This window comes from Podarcis gaigeae (assembly GCF_964106915.1).
Source record: "Podarcis gaigeae genome assembly, chromosome: 9".
In the NCBI taxonomy this organism is placed as follows: Eukaryota; Metazoa; Chordata; class Lepidosauria; order Squamata; family Lacertidae; genus Podarcis; species Podarcis gaigeae.
In genome coordinates, this window is record NC_139685.1 from 40,524,854 (window position 1) to 40,543,813 (window position 18,960).

General features: G+C 43.6%; 1 protein-coding gene across 1 annotated transcript in view; it reads right to left on the reverse strand.

Moving 5' to 3' along the window:
• Positions 1-13,859: 13,859 nt before the first annotated feature.
• The window catches only part of FHDC1 (FH2 domain containing 1), a 48,651-nt gene continuing 43,550 nt past the window's right edge, over positions 13,860-18,960 (reverse strand). The window contains exon 12 of the mRNA XM_083755427.1: positions 13,860-18,207. Within this exon, the coding sequence (XP_083611553.1) occupies positions 16,183-18,207 (2,025 nt within the window). The 3' untranslated portion in view covers positions 13,860-16,182. The remainder of the gene's footprint in view (positions 18,208-18,960) is intronic.

Here is an 18,960-nt window from a genome sequence, read left to right on the forward strand (position 1 = left end):
GAGCCTGCCGTGCCTGTGGGAAACCTGCAAGCGGGACCTGAGCACAAGAGCACTCTTCTCTCCTGCAGTTTCCAGCAAGTGGTATTCAATCTCTGACCATGTAGGCAGAGCATAGTCATTATGGCTAGTAGCCACTGACAGCGATATCTTGCATGAGCTTATCTAATCCTCTTTTAAACCATCCAAATTGGCGGCCATCATTGCTTCCTGTGGGAGGGAGTTCCTTAGGCTATGCGCTATGTACCTTCTTTTATGCATCCTGAATCTTCCAACATTCAGCTTCAACATTCAACACCCATTCTAGTGTTATGACAGCAGGACAAAAACTTTGTTCTACTTTCTGCATGCCATGCATAACTTCACAAACTCCTACGATGTCTTACTCACCTTTTGTCAAAACTAAAAAGTCCCAAATGCTATAACCTTTCCTTACAGGGCTGTTGCTCCATCCTTTGGTTGCCCAGCACATTCCGACTAGACCACATGGTTTAATATAGTGTAATGAGGAAGTCACAGAGCACTTAACTGCTATTTATCTTTTCCACACATAGCGTTGTGCTCCTCAAAATGATATCAAACTTGTTTTCCAAATACGATTGCCCTAAACAATATTGCTGGCTGATGATAGTTTTCATCCTGTGCACGGCCACAACAACCTGTTGCTAGGAGGACTCAAGCCCACTAAATATAGGACTTGGAAGATGCATAGAACAAAAATTCAGCCTATGTGCAACTGCCAAGTTCTGGCCAAGCAGGGAACTACAAACCCAAAGAGCCAGACGTGACAAGAAGCCGTTTGCAGAGGAATAATGCTAGAAGAGTCTCCTTGAATCCTACAAAACCTTCCTGGCCAGTCGTCCTCTCCATTCTGAGCAATAGCAGGACTCTGTAGAGCATGAGATTCTTAATCTCAGGGTTATGGGTTTGAGCCCCACGTTGGGTGGAAGATCCTTGCAATTCAGGGGGTTGTACTAGATGGTTCTTGTGGTCCCTTCAAACTCTACAATTCAATGATTCTTCTTGGTCTTCACCTCTGCCTTGATCTGCCCCACCCCGCTTCATTGATGCCTGCTGCCTGCAACCCACCTGGCCTTGCTCCCAGGACCTTGCCTCTTGATTTAGTGAAGGTTAAGCCTAACACCACTAGGGGGACCCCGATGGGGGAGGAAATCTCCTATCATGATCCATTATTTGGATGCCTTTCAACAGACATGAGAGCAGGGAGATTTATGCACGGTATCCCAGCTCTGCATCATTCTGCACTGCAAACTAGAGCTTGTGTACATCATATCTTCCACTTCTTTTTGTTACAGTTAATAGTAGGAGCACAAAGATCCTGCAGTGTAAACCCGCTCATACCATTGTCCCCAATCCTGCCATAAATGGGGCACCCAATATATATATTACAGACCATGGGAAAGAACAGAAGCAAATTCTTTCACCTTGTGCTATTTGTTCTTTATTTAGTGATGGAAGTGAGATTGTTCCACCTCTGCAACACTGAGATTGAACAGTCACACTTTCTGGAAGGCTTCTTCTTCCTGCTCAGCTAGAAAAAGGAAGAGAAGAGTGTGAAGGCAAGACTAGCAGGTTTTTCAGACAGGGCAATGCTGAAACAGTGGAGCCAGGAGCCTGCAGCTGGGGTAACAGCTGCTGCCAGTCTCAGAAGCCTTAAGGGCAGCGTCTAGGGACAGGGTTTGGTGGCCCTTGGAGGAATAAACATTGCCTGCAAATCAGATGAACAAAGTGGGAGGATTTCTCTCCTAGTGGCACTGAGCTAATCCCAATTCGCAAACACAGGCGCTCCAGCCTTGCAGGTCCTCCCAGCAGGGATATCAAGTTACAAGCATGACATCACTCGCAGCTTCATTGGCTGGGTAAAGCACGGACAGATTAGGAAGTCAGTCAGTTGCATTATATAAATTAATACAGCCGTGGCTAGGAAATCACTTCTCCACGATTGCCAAATCCAAATGTTAACAAGCAAATAATCCCCTCGCCCATGTTCACATATTTAACACACACGCAAGCTCACACACATATTATGGAATTATGTGGATTCGCCTGTTTGTTTTCAAAATCAAACCTTTTCTGAGTTGTTGCATCCAGCATTTAGCATAAAGGTGGAAACTGTAACCATTCCCCCACCCCAGATAATAATGCTGGAATTGTCAGATAAGTGAAAAGCTGCCCTTCTTGTATACATCTAAATCAGTCACTGCACATCATACAGCTATGATCACATTCAAGGCCTGCCCATCTCAAAGTCATGACATTCCATACCACTGTTTCCCAGACTTGGGCCTCCAGCTGTTTTTTGGACTACTACAACTCCCATCATCCCTAGCTAGCAGGACCAGCGGTCAGGGATGATGGGAACTGTTGTCCAAAAACAGCTGGAGAAACACAGTGCCATACGGTGGATTGCAAGTGCTGGACTGGCATGACCTTCTGGCCAGGACTCTGCATTTTACAGCGGATGTGAGTGAAGTGTTTCATTCATTGACATTCCTGTCTATTGCACTCCAGCTTTCCCACTATAAAAAGCCCACTGTGGTAGGGTGGGGAACCTATGGCCCTCCAGATATTGCTGGAATACAACTCCCATCATCCCTGAACTCTGGGGCCACTGGCTGGAGCTGTTGCTGTTGCGGGTTGAAGTCCCAAGCATCTGGAGGGCTGCAGGTCCCCTGACCCAGTGCTGGAGTCTCAGGTGTCTCTTTGAGCATCTTGAGGCTTGACTGCGAGGGAAAGTGTCCCAACTTGACTTTTGTCCCTATGATTAATGCATTCCTGGTGCCTTACGTGCAGCATTTCCTTTTGGAATAGCGCTTTGCCTGGCTGCTCACCCAGCTCTACATGTGATCCCGCACATGTTCCATCACCAAGTGATAATTATTGCATCTTTCTGGTAGCCCAGGAAGCAATGCAAGTCTTCTCAAGCTGTGGTGAGTCACTCTGAATCTGCCTGGTGTGGCTCTGGCGAAGCAAACCACCCTATTACTCACCCCACTGTTGAGTAAACAAATGGATTGAAGATCAGGTTGGCAGTGAAACGGGCTGGGGCACAATGGTGTTTACCAGAGCATCCAAAGCACCCACAAACAGCAATTAGCAAAGTGCCCCACTCCTGCCTCCTCACCAACCTACTCCTAACCTCCCAGCTTTGGTGAGCCCATCACTTTGGATGGAGGAAACACTGGCAAATGACCACAGTTGGAAATTGCACCATGGCACCTCGTCTAAGGCATGATTGCAGCGGAAGTCCTAATTAGTGCCACGTCAGCTGCTCCGGAGAGGTGTTAAAGATAAATTGTGAAGCTGCCTGCACCTACAAAACAAGGGCACCCTTGTAGAAGTAACAAATAGAGATTGACTTCAGGCACATTCTCCACATAGAAGCCAAGGGCATCAGAAAAGCCCCACTGGATAAAGCCAAAGATTCATCTTCTAGGCTGGCATCCTGCTTCCTGCAATTTCCAACAAGGTGCTTCCAGGAAACTCACAAACAGAGCATGGAGGCAACTGGCCTCTCTCAACGTTGTGCCCCCCCCAACCCAAGTAACTGACATTTAGTGACATCTGAACACAGTGTGGCCATCATGGCCAAGCAGCCATTGACACATTTATCCTCCATGATTTTTTTGCCTATCCCCTTTTCAAGCTGTGTACCGCACCCTGTGGCAGTGAATTCTATCGATTGATTATGCTATAAAGATAAAAAGGGACTTATCCATTACTATAACTACAAGGAACCCTCAGCCTTGCAGCAATGTGTGTGTGTGCTGAGGTCCTTCGATTCATTTCATTCACAAAAAGGCAAACTCCCAAGATTCCAGGCAGGAGGGAGCAGGACAATTAAACCACTTCATGCTTATAAGATAGACATCAGAGAGCAAGATTGATTCAAAGTGGGGAGAACAGTGCTGAGAAATTACAGTTCATAACTGATGGCCTTCCAAGTCCTTTCACTTGAGATTGATCGGGATAGCTCAAGGCTACGTGCCTTAACCACATTCTTAATGAGGGGAAGGGAAAATCAAAGCTTGCTCATTTAAAAAACAAAGCCATGCATTAATGCTTTGGTCAATACCTACTAATTATAGAACTCCCGGCTGTGACTTCTGAAGAGAGAAAAATAATTCCCCATAATGTCAAAAAGACAAAGTCAGAAGGATAGTGAGAGTGTGTACAGAGCATGTTTGCTCTCTGCAGATAAAGGGGGGGGGGGAGAAATAGGGGACTTAGCTATCTAGAATGATAAACAGCTACAGGTGAGAATTCCAGTCTGACAGCTGTTATGTTCCACTTATTCCAGATTCTTCTGTATTGGTTGGAATCAGATCACATGTTTTTTTAATGGTACTGTTTGCAAAAGATTTGACACCACATACAGTACTATGGATAGCTGCTTGCAGGGATATGTGGATTGCTTGAGAAACTCCCAGAGCAGGTGAGATGTAAGATGCATGCATTGTGCCTTAGTGGACAGATTGACACCAGCCTCATGTGCTAATTAGCCTTTGAGCACCTGAAGATGGGAGGAAATAACCTTGCTGCAGGCAATATTATGCAGGGGTAGGGAAATCCATACTCTTCCTTAAAGGTAAAGGGACCCCTGACAGTTAAGTCCAGTCGTAAATGACTCTGGGGTTGCAGCATTCATCTCGCTTTAAAGCCCAGGGAGCCGACATTTGTCTGCAGACAGTTGATCCGGGTCATGTGTCCAGCACAAGGGAACACTGACACCAGAGCCATTTACCTTCCCATCGGAGTGGTACCTATTAATCTACTTGCACTTTTTGGGGGGGTGGCGTGCTTTTGAACTGCTAGGTTGGCAGGAGCTGGGACTGAGCAACAAGAATTAACCCCATCACACACAGGGATTTGAACCGCCAACCCAAGGCTCAGTGGTTTGGACCACAGCGCCACCCACTTATATTTATATTACACACACACACACTTTTACCCATGGTTCTAATGCAGCAAGCCCATTAGGCCATGCAAGCAGCAAAAGTGACCTTTAAAGTGAATCTTTGAACACTGAATATACGTACTCTCACACTGTTGATGCAACATATGTCCATCTTGGGTCACCACACCTACTCTGTAAGAGTAGAGCAAGGGAGGTGAAGGAATGTGGGAGACAATAAGCTGGCTAGTCCAGATCATCCTACAAATTTCATGGCCAATCATATCAGGAAGGAAAAGCTACTTGCATTCAGGAGCTGTTGCAAAGATCTGTTCAAGAAGGAAGGAAGGTGTGATGTACGCCAACTTGAATGACTTTAAAAGAGGATTCTACAAATTAATGGAAAATAAGGCAATGAATGAATGGCTTTGCTCTATTACCATAGGGAGTCAGTGTGGTGTAGTGGTTAGAGCAGTGTTTCCCAAACTTGGGTCTCCAGCTGTTTTTTGACTACAACTCTCACCACCCCTAGTTAGCAGGAGCAGTGGTCAGGGACGATGGAACTGTAGTCCAAAAACAGCTGGAGACCAAAGTTTGGGAAACACTGGGTTTAGAGTGTTGGACTAGGATCTGGGAGGCCAGGGTTCAAATCCATGAAGCTCACTGGGTGACCTTGGCTCCATCACTGTCTCACAGCCTTGTCTACTGCAGGGTTCAATGAGGGAGCAGAGAATCAGGTGCATCACCTTCCGCTCCTTAGAGAAAAAGGTGGAATGCAAATGCAATCAATCAATCGGCAGAAGCAATATGCCTCTGAATGTTGGTTGCTGGGAATCATAAGTGGAGAGAGTGCTGTTGCATCCCAGTCCTGACGATGGGCTTCCCCTAGGCATCTGGCTGGTCACTGGAGAAGAGGATGCTGGACTAGCTAAGCCTTTGGGCCTGATCCTGCAGGATCTTCTCATGGTCTTGTGTGTGAATAACCTTAAGGATGGATGAGAAATCCCTGATTTGCTAAGATGTTCAGCTAAGAAGAGCCAGATTACACGGGATGAGGAAGATCCATCATCAGACCTTTCTCTTTTTTTATAATTAAAAGCAATCATGAAAGGAGTGGCCAACATCCAACTGGACGGGAACTGCAGCCTGGGGGAGACCTCCTTTCTCTTTTACCACTATAACTCCTTCCCTAATAGCAGCTGCAGAGGGTGGAAAAGACAGGCAGCCACTTTTTTCTTTATGTTATTACTTAAATGATTTTATTTAAAAGATTTTTAGCTCACAGAACCCATGGTGTTGCATAATGGTCACCCCAGGCGTTCAGCACTCTGGCACAAAAATCCCTCGTCAATTTATGTTCTGGCACACTTTAAGATTATATTATCTAATAACATTTTGTAACCACTCCTCCTCATATGGTCATATGGAGGTTTCCTATTTTCTTGCTTCTTTTACCACTTTTTTTTTCCTGGCAGCCGTTAACTTGTTTTCCCAGCAGTGTCTTTTATAATACCTCCCTGCAATACATGTCAGGGATGAGGCACCTCAGGCTCAAGAGCCAATCAAATGCAGCCCTCCAGGTCTCTCCCCCTGCTTTGCACCTTCCCTCACAGTTTTTGCTAGGTTCAGAGGTGCCAACTGAGCAGAAGATTGGAGGGGGGGAGTTATGACATATGCATGGTGTGTGTGTGATGCAGGGATGCTGGGAGGAGCCAGGTGTGGATCCAGACAAAGCAGGATGGTTCAGTAGCTGGTGGTTCCTCATCTCTGGTGCTCAGATGAGGAAGCTTCTCAACCATGAGGGGATTGGTTTAAAAAAGGGGAGGAATTGAAAAGGCAAATTGAGAGGGTAAAATCTTTCCAGAATGCTTGGGAATTATTCAAAACTTCAATAATAGCAGCTCATCTAGAATTTATGCCACAGATTAGGAAACATACCCCCAGGGCCAAGAGGAGGCCGGCAAGGTTAAGGAGCAGAGTCAAAGAAGTTATGAGGGGAAAGAACACTTTCTTTAGAAAATGGGAGCCTTGTCCAAATGTGGGGAACAAAAAGGGACACTAACTCAGACAAAATATATGCAACCAGATAATAAGAGATGACACACGCACATATATGCGCCTCATCACTTAAAATATTAGGTCCCACAATTATATAATATTAAAGTAGGAAAACAGGAAGGCAATTAGATCTTTGAACAACAAAGAAGTCAAAGGTGTGCAAGTGAAGGAAAAGGAGATTGCAGAGAAGCTGAATGAAGTCTTTGTCTCTGTGTTCACAGCAGGAAATATAGGGCAGATCTTTGTGGCTGAACTAAGCTTTTCAGGAAGGCGGCCTGAAGAACTGAGGCAAAAAGTGGGGACAAAACACTAAGTTCTAGCTCTTAATGGCAAATTTAAAAATGAACAGTCACTGGATCTAAATGGCATTTTAAGATGTAATGCTCTGAACTCCCTCCACAGTAGATCCAAGTGTGAATACGCGTAGATCAGGCATCCCCAACCTGCAGCCCTCCAGATGTTTTAGCTTACAACTCCCATGATCCCTAGCTAACAGGACCAGTGGTCAGGGATGATGGGAATTGTAGTCCAAAACATCTGGAGGGCTGAAGGTTGGGGATGCCTGGCGTAGATAAATCCTATTTCTTAAAGTCACTAGTCTCTGCTGTGCCTTGCTTGCCCAACTGGGTGAGTGTCTGGAATCTTGTGCATCCGCTCAGAGGAGATTGGGGCATTGTATATCAATATGTTTTGTGGGATGTATTGATAGATGGTACAGTACAACTTGTTTGCATCAAAGATACAGTGATGGGAAAAGTTGTAGCAGTGGAATCTCTGGCCAGGCAGGAAATATTTTCATGCCTATAACTGCCCTTGAAATATCTTATTAGTAACCTTTATCCATTTTTTGCACAATAAGTCCAGTTACTCTATTTGGGGTCATTAACCGTTGTTCAGCACGATGGCAGAAAAGCAATGGAGTGGCAGCTTTAAGCTTTAGACACTGTTCCATAAGGTAGTCTGGTAATTTCCCCCAGCTTCTCTTCCCTCATGAGTTTAGAAGGCTAAGGTTGGTATCATATATTCGAAACTGGAGGATGGTGTGTTCCAGGTTAACAACTCAAGTGTACCAGCTTTGATACCATCAGGTGGCTTGGCTTTGGGGCAGAAAAAATAAGAATGAGGATATGAAAAGGCAGCCACACTGGCGTAACCACATTTTGAAATGAATGAAGTAATAAACATTACTATCTAGAGATGTGGTCTGGATGACAGTTATGTTCAGAATTTAAAATTACCGAACTGCACTATTGTGATGTTTTGTTTTTTGGTTGGGGGGAAGAAAGAAGCCATCGGAGCAAAAAACCCTTTGCAACCTGAACAAAGAAAATATAAGTTACAGCAGGGCTTGTTAGAGAAGGATAGAAAAAAGAGACAATAAAGGGGATGGGAGTGGGAGGAAATTGTCCTGGAAATGGTTAAAGGGAGGGTTGGAATTAGAGAAAAACCAAAATATCAGACGGGTAAGGGAAACACAAAGTGCACGTGCAAACATTTTAAAAATACTGCAACTTTTAAGACTTTTTAATTTTTTTTAAAAAAACAAAACCACAATTTTATATAGAATCATTAACAACGTTAGCATTGGGAAAATTCTGTAATCAAACACACAAAAATTAAACCTAAACCTGGACACCCAACAAAAACATTCCTCTTCTCTCAGGCCTTGGTTACGTAATTAAACAATCCATGGCCTTTTAAACTGGGGGAGGGTCTATTGTTTTTGTTTGTTATTATGGTATGTATTTTTATGTTTCTGTACTGTAATGTGCCCTGTGATCTTCAGATGAAGGGCGGTATAGAAAATAATTATAATAAACAAGCCCTGCAGTAGGTGAAGCATTTTCGCACCATTTTCTTTAAAGGGGAGAACCTTAAATGGGGTCTGCAAAAAAGTTATTTACAAGTGCTGTACATATGAGTAAGCAAAGCTACAATAAATTCTGTTTAAAAGGCCTTGATAGTGCGTGCACTGACATGAATTTTCATCACTCATTTGTAATGTTGTTTCAGCTCCTGATAAGACATTTGAAGCACTTCTTAGAGCCTCAAGTCAGCGGCAGGAACAGAGGGAAGAGGTGAGGCCATGGTTACCTTGAAGCAGAAAACTTAAAACGTACAGCACTTCTGAAAGATGACCATCTAGACCCTTCTCAAAGGCCCGACACAGGAATAAATTCCTCAACATCCCCATGCAAATTTTTGCACTGCTCACGGGCTCTAATGCTTTAGGAAGTTGCTCCTAATATTGAACCTGAATCTGTTCTGTGACATCTTAATTCCATTTGCATACAGCCAGCTGGCTAAACAAGTTGTACCAGGTAAAGCATTAGATTTAATCTTTGTTATTCGGGGGGGGGGGCTTAAGGTGGATTTTGGTTCTTGGGATTCAGATGAGAGTATGCAATGAACTAAAACCATGCTGCATTAGCTATGTCATGAACCAATCACCTAGCCATGTTGGATCTCAGTACAGTAACCTTGTAGGGAGAATAATAAAGTTATTACAATCTCAAATTTGTGTGTGGGAGAAATAGAAATCTCAGTGACACACGTGGGGGGCATAAATAAAATAATTGGCTGAGTGCCTGGATTCAAAACACTGGGCTAAATGCACCTTTCAGGAGGAGAGAGCCCTATTAGCAGAGTTTCAATGCAAGAAGTCAAGCAGCAAGGTGAAGCATTAGGAATGTATGCTGTTAAACCTTTTGCATATCCCATTTAGTCTGCCCCTCTTGCAAAGAGCAGACCACACGCTGCTACTTACAAAACATTCCAAAGGTCAGATTCATGCATTTATACAAGCACCAGCAAGGAGAACACAGACAGAATACTCTTGGGTAGAACATACAGAAAGATAGATTCAAACACATGCTCTTAGCTTGGAGGTTGCTTAGGCAAGTCCTCCTTGATCAGTTACTGGCACAGGGAAAAGGTGAATGGAGAACAAGAAGAAAAAGCTTCACTTTCTCCCTTGTTGGAGAAAGAGGGGAGTTACTGAGTCTAGGAACACAGCTCTGTAATTTTAACCCCCTCATGCACTAACTAGCACTTATGCATAATCATGTCTGAATGCAATTCCTCCCCCCCAAACAAACAAACAAACAAAAACTAGCATAGGAGATGGAAGCATTCCCTCCCATCACAAAATGGCCTTTTAAATTTATACTTTTTATTGAATAATATTTTATAACTTTCACCACACACAGATTAGTCTATATGTAAAATGAGTAAAATCCAGATGCTTCAGCCCAAATCAATTTTGGACAGGTTCCTTTTGGACAGAGACAATTTGGCTGCCATACTGCATGCTCTAGTAACTTCTAAACTGCAATGCACTCTACATGGGGCTGTCCTTGAAGAGAACTCAGAAGCTTCAACTGGTCCAAAATGCAGTAGCCAAATTAATGACTGGGTTTCCATTTATAACTCATATTACCCCCTTTCTAAACAGCACAGGCTTCTAGGCCAAATTCAAAATGCTCACATTAGTGTTTAAAACCCTAAAGGACCCCAATATCTGACGGACTTCCTCCTTCCCCACAGAGTCTCTTAGGTCTTAAGATTAGCAGAGGGGCCCCCTTAGTTGTTCCACTGCCCTCAGATGTTTGTGGGTGGTGGTGATCCAAGAGAGGCCCAGGAGAGGAATTTGTGGCAGAAATTCCATCCCCACAGAGGTGTGTCTGGCACCTTTATTATGTAGTCAGGTTCCACCATATGCTGAAGACATACCTCTTTGGTCTTTGACACTAGCAATACGTATTTTAGGACCCATCCTATTCTCGACTGCAATTTGTTTTAAACTTATTTTAACATGGTATTTTTAATACTGCAAACCACTGTAATGCTGTGATATAAACTTTTTTGCCACTAGGAAAATATAGCTATTTGTATCTGTCACGTATCTGCTAACATTAGTGCTCTTTCCCGCTCCTTATCCAAGCAGACACCCATATTTCCCCTGCAACATAGGAGTAGCTTCAACAGTTCTCACTATGAAGAGGAAATCCCTATGCAAATTTCCCCATTTCCTCAGCATGGGGTGAATACAAGAGCCATATTCTGCAACTGGATTTAAGAACAAACTAATGTGTTAGCAAACAGGTGGGTCAACATACAGCACACGTGACAATTTTATTTTATTTTAATAGAATACTACACACTCACCTTGAAAGCTTATTTCTGCTGCTTTCTGTGATAAAACTCCACAGCCATGGGGAGGAGAGAACCAAACCCATTTTGGACAAAGTTACAGCTATTCTACCAGCAGTTTTTTGTTTTGTTTTGTTGACATGGTCAACTCTTAGCTGCAATTATAGTAATCTGCTTCAGGTGGTCTACAGTTTTGCTTGTGTTTCCAATCTGCTGCAGCTGGACAGCAAGGTATATGAATTAAAAAGATCCTCTTGACTTAGCTTATGGGTCAGAGTATTTAACACATAACTTTAGGAAAGGAAGGGAAATATGTGAAGCTTGTGAAAAAACACAGAGGTTGAATATGCAATGCTGCTCCTGCTCCTATCAAAGCAGCAACATCAAGATGGAATTTTCCCACACTCTTTACTATGGAGTTTCAGCTGACAACTTATGCAATTCCTACCCTCTTCTGAACACCCCACCCCCCTGTTCAAACTGATTCTGCATCTGCAAGAACCCTCCCAACATGAATTCACTATGCTAATGGTTATCTTTGCATTGAAATCCACAATCCAAATCACAAGGAAGGGGTAACAAAGAGAAGGAAGTGATCCTGTTGTGGGGGGAGGATTTTTGCAGCTTACAGTTCCTTTGCTAGTTTCTCAGGGTCAATGGATGTCGTGTTTGAAATTTTCTTTTTGACACTGTCAGCAAGTGCAACAGGGAATGGGATAGCAGTTTGATAATGAAATGTTCTGCAACTGTTTGGGGGATGTATTTTTAAAGCATGCCTTAATTTCACAGAAGATTGCCCATGGTTAGGGAAGGGCCAATTTTTGTTTAAAACACACACACTCATCTGTACACAACTGGCATTTTCTGTTAAAACTGTGGCATGCCTTTTTCAGCAACAGCCCTGCTAGAGTCCTATTCAGGCCCACAGTGTCTGAAAAAAATAGCCCTGTAATATCCCAAGTGGGAATTGTTCTGAGGCAGTTCATCCAGTTGTAGAATATAAGCCAATAGATCTCACAACAGGTAGAAAAGCAGCATTTAGAATCACATAGGAAAACAAAATCCAGAATTGAATAGGTCCATATGACAGGGATGTTTGAAGATATTCAGGCCATATAGCAGCTCAAACACATATACATCTCCTGAGAAAAGGAACTGGCAATGAGTATCCACTTTATATAAACCCTCAATATTGGTTATCCCCAGATATGAGAGAAAGGATACGAGACCAAATAAAAATAGTACTAGGTGTGATAGACATGGTTAATATTCTCTTGGGTGGCTGGGAAAGGTTTTAACTTTGGCTGCATGTCCAGGGTTCGTGATCTTTCATTGTTGTCCTTTCTGTATCGCGGCCGGATGCTGTAGTCCCTCCACATGTAGACCTTTCACCTCAAGTCCTTTGTTACAGGTTTGTTTTCTTGCTGTTTAATATAGAATAACTTTGGGCTTCTTGGCATAGAGGCACTAGCAACGGAGAGGAGGCTTTCCACCCAACGTTATTTTAAATCCACCCACCCCTTTTTAAAATGGCAATTGGCAGTTAACATATCACGCTTTTGCAGCAATGTCTTTTAATCAAAATAAATAGAGCCATGCCTTTAAAAAGTTATCCACTCAGGTGTGTTCAAATTCTCCAGTTTGCAAGGCCCAGCTGCTTCTAATATCCTTGCTAAGTCTCTACCTCACATGCACACCAGACATTCAAAGCACATGGCTTCCACCCAAAGAATTCTGTAGAACTGCAGTTCCCAGCACCCTTTACAAACTGCAGCTCACATGATTCTTTGGAGGAAGCCATGTGCTTTATGCTGTGGAAATATCCAGCCAAAGGCTACACTCTTAAAAAAAGAAGAGTTTTGTGGCTCCATTGACTGTTTTGATAACCTCATTCAAACATTCTTCCCCCATTTGGGAAGGTGGAAAGAAGAGACACATTCCCTGATCCTCGGGGTCTGAGTGCTGCTCCCAACAAACGGAGGGCTCTGGGGTGTACCTGGGTGTTAGCTAGGTTGGCACCCATCAAGGGCTCAGGACCAGGCTGTGTGTACAAAAATCACACCTCTCCACTCTGACCTTGAATTTTACTAGGCTGCTACAACACACACAGATCCATTTTTGCCAATCCTTAACAGAACAAGGACACATATTAAAGGAGATATCTTATTAGAAGTGTGTGCACTGAAAGAGTCAAAGGATATGCATTCACATTCAAAAAGGCCTCATTTGATCACAGTTGCTATCTGATCTTAGATCTTCGTATTCTAAAGCAGCCTTCCCCAAACTGGTGCCGCCCAAGATGTCTTGGACTGCAACTCCCATAAGCCTTTGCCAGAACTCATGATATCTATATGCTACTTCTAGGACCAGAAGACTTCAGGACTCTGAATACCTGTTGCTGGGGAGCAACAACATGAGAGGACTAATGCCCTCATGTTGAGTTTGTGGACCTCCTATATGCAGCTGGTTGGCTGAGGCATGGACTAGGATCTAATGCAACAGGGTTCCTTCTGTGTTCCTAGGATGAGGGTGATAGGCATTCAAGATCCATTTTCCAGCACACCTCATTTAGTTTCAGAAAGCCTTAACCATTGAAAAGAAACATGTTCTCAACCCAATATTTTAGACCTTATTCAAAATGCATTCATTTCCTTTCAGGGACACCAAATTAAGCATGATCTGCTCCAATGTGAGCCTCAAACACTGATCAAAATTACAATGGAATAATGGAAACATATAGCACAAACCCCCATAAATGGGAACTTTATTAAACTAGCAAGATAAACTCAGAAATGTATAAATGGTCCATTAAATACATCCAGTTCATTTTTACAGATACTTCTTATATAGAAATTTACTTACACTTTCCGAACATGTAACATTTAAATTATTTTCTCTTTTCAAGCTTACTACCATCAAAAGGTAATAAAAAAAAATCCAACACCTGCTTTCGCAGATGAGCACACAAAAAGATACAGGTAGCGCCAAATGGACAGATTACTGCATTCAAACCATGGAGGGAGGAGTACCCAAGAAGCTTATAAAACCAACAACAAGGATTCCTTCCAAGCACCTTTACTATAAAGAGGGAGCCCAAGTCAACATTCACACTGAGATGGTGTCTTGTTTGAGAGGGCCCAGTAGCACACTTGGTGACATTCTGGCATACTTTCTGAGGAGTTCCTGAAAACTATTTCTATAATGGGACAAAGAAATAAAAATAAAAATGTAAGGCCATGAACTGAAATGGTAGCATTGGTTGGTTGAGTCAAGTTCAGCATGGTGCCTCTCTGCTGACGAAAGAGTCTGAGCCAATGGAGGCTCCATGAACTGAACTGAACTGAACTGGAGGGAGTTTATTTTAGCAAATCTCTCCTTTCTCCTGCAGACATCTACCACATCACTCCTGAAGTTCCCCCACTCCCTTGAGCAGATGGGAGTCGGACAGGGGGCTGCAGAAGGAAGAGAGAATGGTCTTCCTTCTGCTAGTGGAAGCATCTGCTAGATCAAAGATTTCCCCATCAATGGAGGGACTCAACCCTCAAGATTCAATTGTCACATCAGTGCAAGTGTCTTGTTGTGACTGATTACAATTTGTATTAGGTGAAGGAAGGAAGAAAAAGTGGGGAGGGCTAATGGGGAGGGATGACCAGCTCATAGTCATCTGTCCAACTATTTCCATTGCATGGGTATTTTTAATAAAAAGGGTTTTCATAGATGACTTGGATAGCAACTATTTAAGTACATAGGCTGAGCAGCAACAGCCAGTTTCCCCACCTACTTATATGTATCTGGAAAGGGACCAAAGGGAAGGCAGAACTCGTAGTGACAAGTTTTTCCTCATTCTCTGTATCTTAGTCTGACCTGATGTCATTTTTTTTGCAGTGAACCAGAGTCTTTTTTATATATAAAAACAAAGCTTATCAAAAAGTGAAGTTTAAAAAGTAGTGTTAAAATCTGCATCCTGAGCAAAATAAGCTTAATTTACCAAAAATTGGGGGGTGGGGTGGGGTGGAGCTTTTTGTCACGCAAAGAAGGAACTTGCATGTTTTGGGCCAGCTGGTCATTTTGATAAAAGAAAATAGGCAGCAGGGAAATCAAAGGCTCTTCCCAATAAGAGCCATAGCAGCATTTTAAAGTCACCTGACAGTAGTTAAAAACGAATGGGAATGAGAATTGGCAGGAAAAGTGCTCCGCTAGAGGTTGTAGCCCTCGTAGTATCTGTGATGTGTAATATAAATATGGCACTTTTGTATATGCCAAAAGCTGGCAAGTTTGCATGTTAACTGACACAAGGCAAGTCACCTGTAGCCATTTCCCCCCAGCTACTACTTGTGGTTTCTGAAAGTCACAACCTTCAGGCTAATCCTACTAATTCCAGCACCAGTCATTCCATTAACTATTCTATTTGTACATGCAAGGCAGTTTTGCCATACTCTTGGAGAATAAACCTTCTGCCCAGCAGAGTTTCCCCTCCTTCCTACAGACACACATACAATTTAAGACATGCTGCAAATCCCTCAGATGATATTACAACCAACGCCCCTCCCCGCCCCCCGCAACACAGCAATATCCTGTTTGATCCTATTATAGGCCAGAGGTTCTTTGTGTCCAATTGCCAGCAATGGACCCAGCAACAGACACTTTTTTTTCTTGGACCCAATGAATTAAAGCGATCCACATCTGCTTTCCATACTTTCCCAAAAAATAATTCAGGACGGCATTTTCAGAAAAGCAGTGTTCATACAACTGGCCATAATCCCTAGCTCTGTTTTCCTTTCCTTTTCATTAAACAGATGCATTCCTTTAGCATGTAAAATTCATGTAGAGGTACTATCTCCCAAAAGCAAAGGAACTTTGTTACAGCAATTCCATCACAGTAATGGTCAATACATTCAGTTCAGACATACAGCAGGATCCACACAATGTACCTTTAGTTTGCATTTGGTATTATTAATACATTAACATTTGGGGTTATTTCACACAGCAGGAAAATGCAGTGTTTAAAAGAGCTGGTTTTCACATTCTGTATTGCCAAACACTACACACACCCTTTATTTTCAAAAGTGATTCAGCAGTTTCCCTATTGTAGTCTGATTTCCATCTTTACATTTGAGAGATGTTGACTTTTCCATTATCATTTGTTCCTTTAGCACGGGCTCCGCTTTAACACTTAGAAGGTCACCATTGTCAGTGTTCCTTTTGATAAACCTAGCACTATTTGCTCGCTTGAGCATGCCTCCACCACTTTCCCTTGGATAAGAATCGTCAGTGGCTGTTGTCATCTTCATCCTAGGAAGCCTCTGAGACAGAGACCTCGTGAGGGCTGGAGCTTTGGAAGGGACTGACAAATCCACCTTGGCACATTTTGAGGAAGAGGCCACTGTATTCCTTGCAAAGCTCGGAACTGGAGCTGGTGTCTTGGGGACAGGTGCTGTTGTGCTTTTGCTGGCTTCGGTAGGGGATGGGGGTTTGGTCAAAGAGCGGCACATCTTTGTTTCGTCATTCTTCGACTTAGGGACATACCTGACTGGTTTGGAGCTTGGCTTTTTGAAAGAGCCCTTGTGCTGGAGCGGCTCTCTCTCAAAATGGCCGCTACTTGAAGCTGCCGTCCCCCTCTGGAATTTCGGCTCCTCTACAGATGTGCTCTGCCTGTACTGAGGTTTTGGCGCTGCCTCTGCGGAGTTGCCCCGGATGGAGTTGCGACGCGTGAGTCGTGCTTCAGGTGCACCGGTGTCTCTGGGTGCTGGCTTAGGATCTGGCTTTTTGGTACAGCTCGGGGGTGCTGCTTTAGTTGATCTGGAAATGGGCACTACTTTTCTCATACTCGCATTCTCCGAAGAATTCAGCGTTCTGACTGACGGTCTGGGGGGGTTGAGAGGACCACTGCCGGGTTTTGCAGCACTTGAAGATTTATCTTTCAGAGAATTCCTCTTTGGCCCCACTGCATCTTTGCTTCTCACAGGTTTTTCCTTTGGGAGACCTGACCTGCTGCCGGAGTCATCCTTATCAGCAGAAAGCGAGTTCAGGCCCAAAACGGCATCACCACCAGCCTGAAGATCATTCCTAAAAGCGGCAATAGCACCGTCTTTGCTGTTCACTTGGTTGTTGCCCCCGAGCCTTGGATCATTTCCTTCTGGCAGATCAAACATCAAAGAACAGTCAGAAGTCTCAGATATACAGAACATTGGTCCATGTGCCTTATTTCCTGAAACACTACCATCTGAGGATGTGGGGCTATCACTGCCTGGTTCCAGAGCTTCAGGGGAATGGCCTGTTACTTTGGCTGCATGGTCAGCTTTTGATTTTCTGAAGGCTGGTACAGGAGGAGTTACTATGCCAGGAGTGTATAAGCTTGAGTCACCCAGAGTCTCCAAACCCCTCGCATCAGCCTCAAAATGAACTGCAGATAGGTCCTCCACATCATCTGGTTCATGGGGGTCAAGCTTCAGCAGCCCTGGAACATGTTCATCTTCTTCAAGGGACAAGTCCCAAGGGGCTGCATCTGTGGCTTTCGTACAAGGCACATCGAATCTATACTTGTCATTGTCAGCACTCTCTTGGTCGCTGTAGAGATTAGCATGGGCAGTGTTATTGTCCTCAAGGCTTACCACGTGATCAGAATGAGATGGGGGCAACTGGAAGTAGCTGCACTCCACGCCTTCTTCCGGTGCCTGGTGCAAGTGCAAGTTGGTTAAACCAAGATCTCCAGGCTCTCTAGATTCAGTCCAGGCCACGCTGGGTCTTGCTTGACCTGCATGCTCACGAGGAAGGCTGTTGGACTTGTTTGGATCCTCACCCTTTGAGGTCTCCAGGAAACTCAACAGCTCTCTGTCTGCAGTGACTCCCAGGGAATGCCGGGAACGCCTGGTGCTGACATTTCTGTAAGAAGGACTTTGCGGTCTCTGCTGCAAGAAGGGCAGAAATTCTTCAAGTCCTCTCTTGGTCAACATCCCAACATCATTTTCACTGCTGCTCCTGCCAAAAGCTCCAAGATCCCCGGCAACCCATGATCGGCGTTTTAGCTCCAACTCCTTTAATCGCTGTTGTTGTTGAAGTTCTTGGGCCTCTCTTTCCTTGTTTTCCTGTTTAGAAAGAGAAAAGGGGTGGGGGAAAGGAATTCAAAAATTTTAAATTTAACATTTTTCATGTTCTTCCCTGTCATTCTTGAGTACAAATTACTATGACAACCAGTTAAAGCAGGAAAACACTCCCTCCCCTAATAGCATCTATTTAGGCCTGGCTGGTGAAGATGTTATGACATACTTGCTTTCCATGCTCAGATTCATTATCCTGCAGCTTTCTTTGCAATTCAACTTAATATGACTATTGTTCTGAATCCTAGTTAAATGGTACTGCTTAAGTAAGCCTCCAATTAAAAAACAAAACAAAAAACCATAATGCAGGTCAGCCAGGTAAATGTAATAAAATTCTTGGTCAGGTTAAACTTTCACAAACAGAGTATATACAGAAGGATAAATTCTTGGATATTTATTACTTCTGCTCTCAAAGTGTTCTCTCAAATAAGAAGTTGTTTATTTAAAGGGCAAAGGTGCCTATGACATGATGTTTCTTGCTCTTTCCTGAACAGGAAACTCTAAACCTTTGCTCATACATGAATGTATGCAACCTAAAAGCACTAAAACAAACTAAACATTTTGTGGTTTTGGAACGCTTACAAGTGGAGCATGTGAAGCTGTCTCCTACCTGGTCAGACTGTGCGTCTTTTTAGACAAGGGATGCAGCTCCTTTCCCAGGCACACACTTCCATGGGAGAAGGAGACATTTAAAATTCCCCACTGTGATCTCCTCCTTCCCTCAAGATCAACTATTAGGAA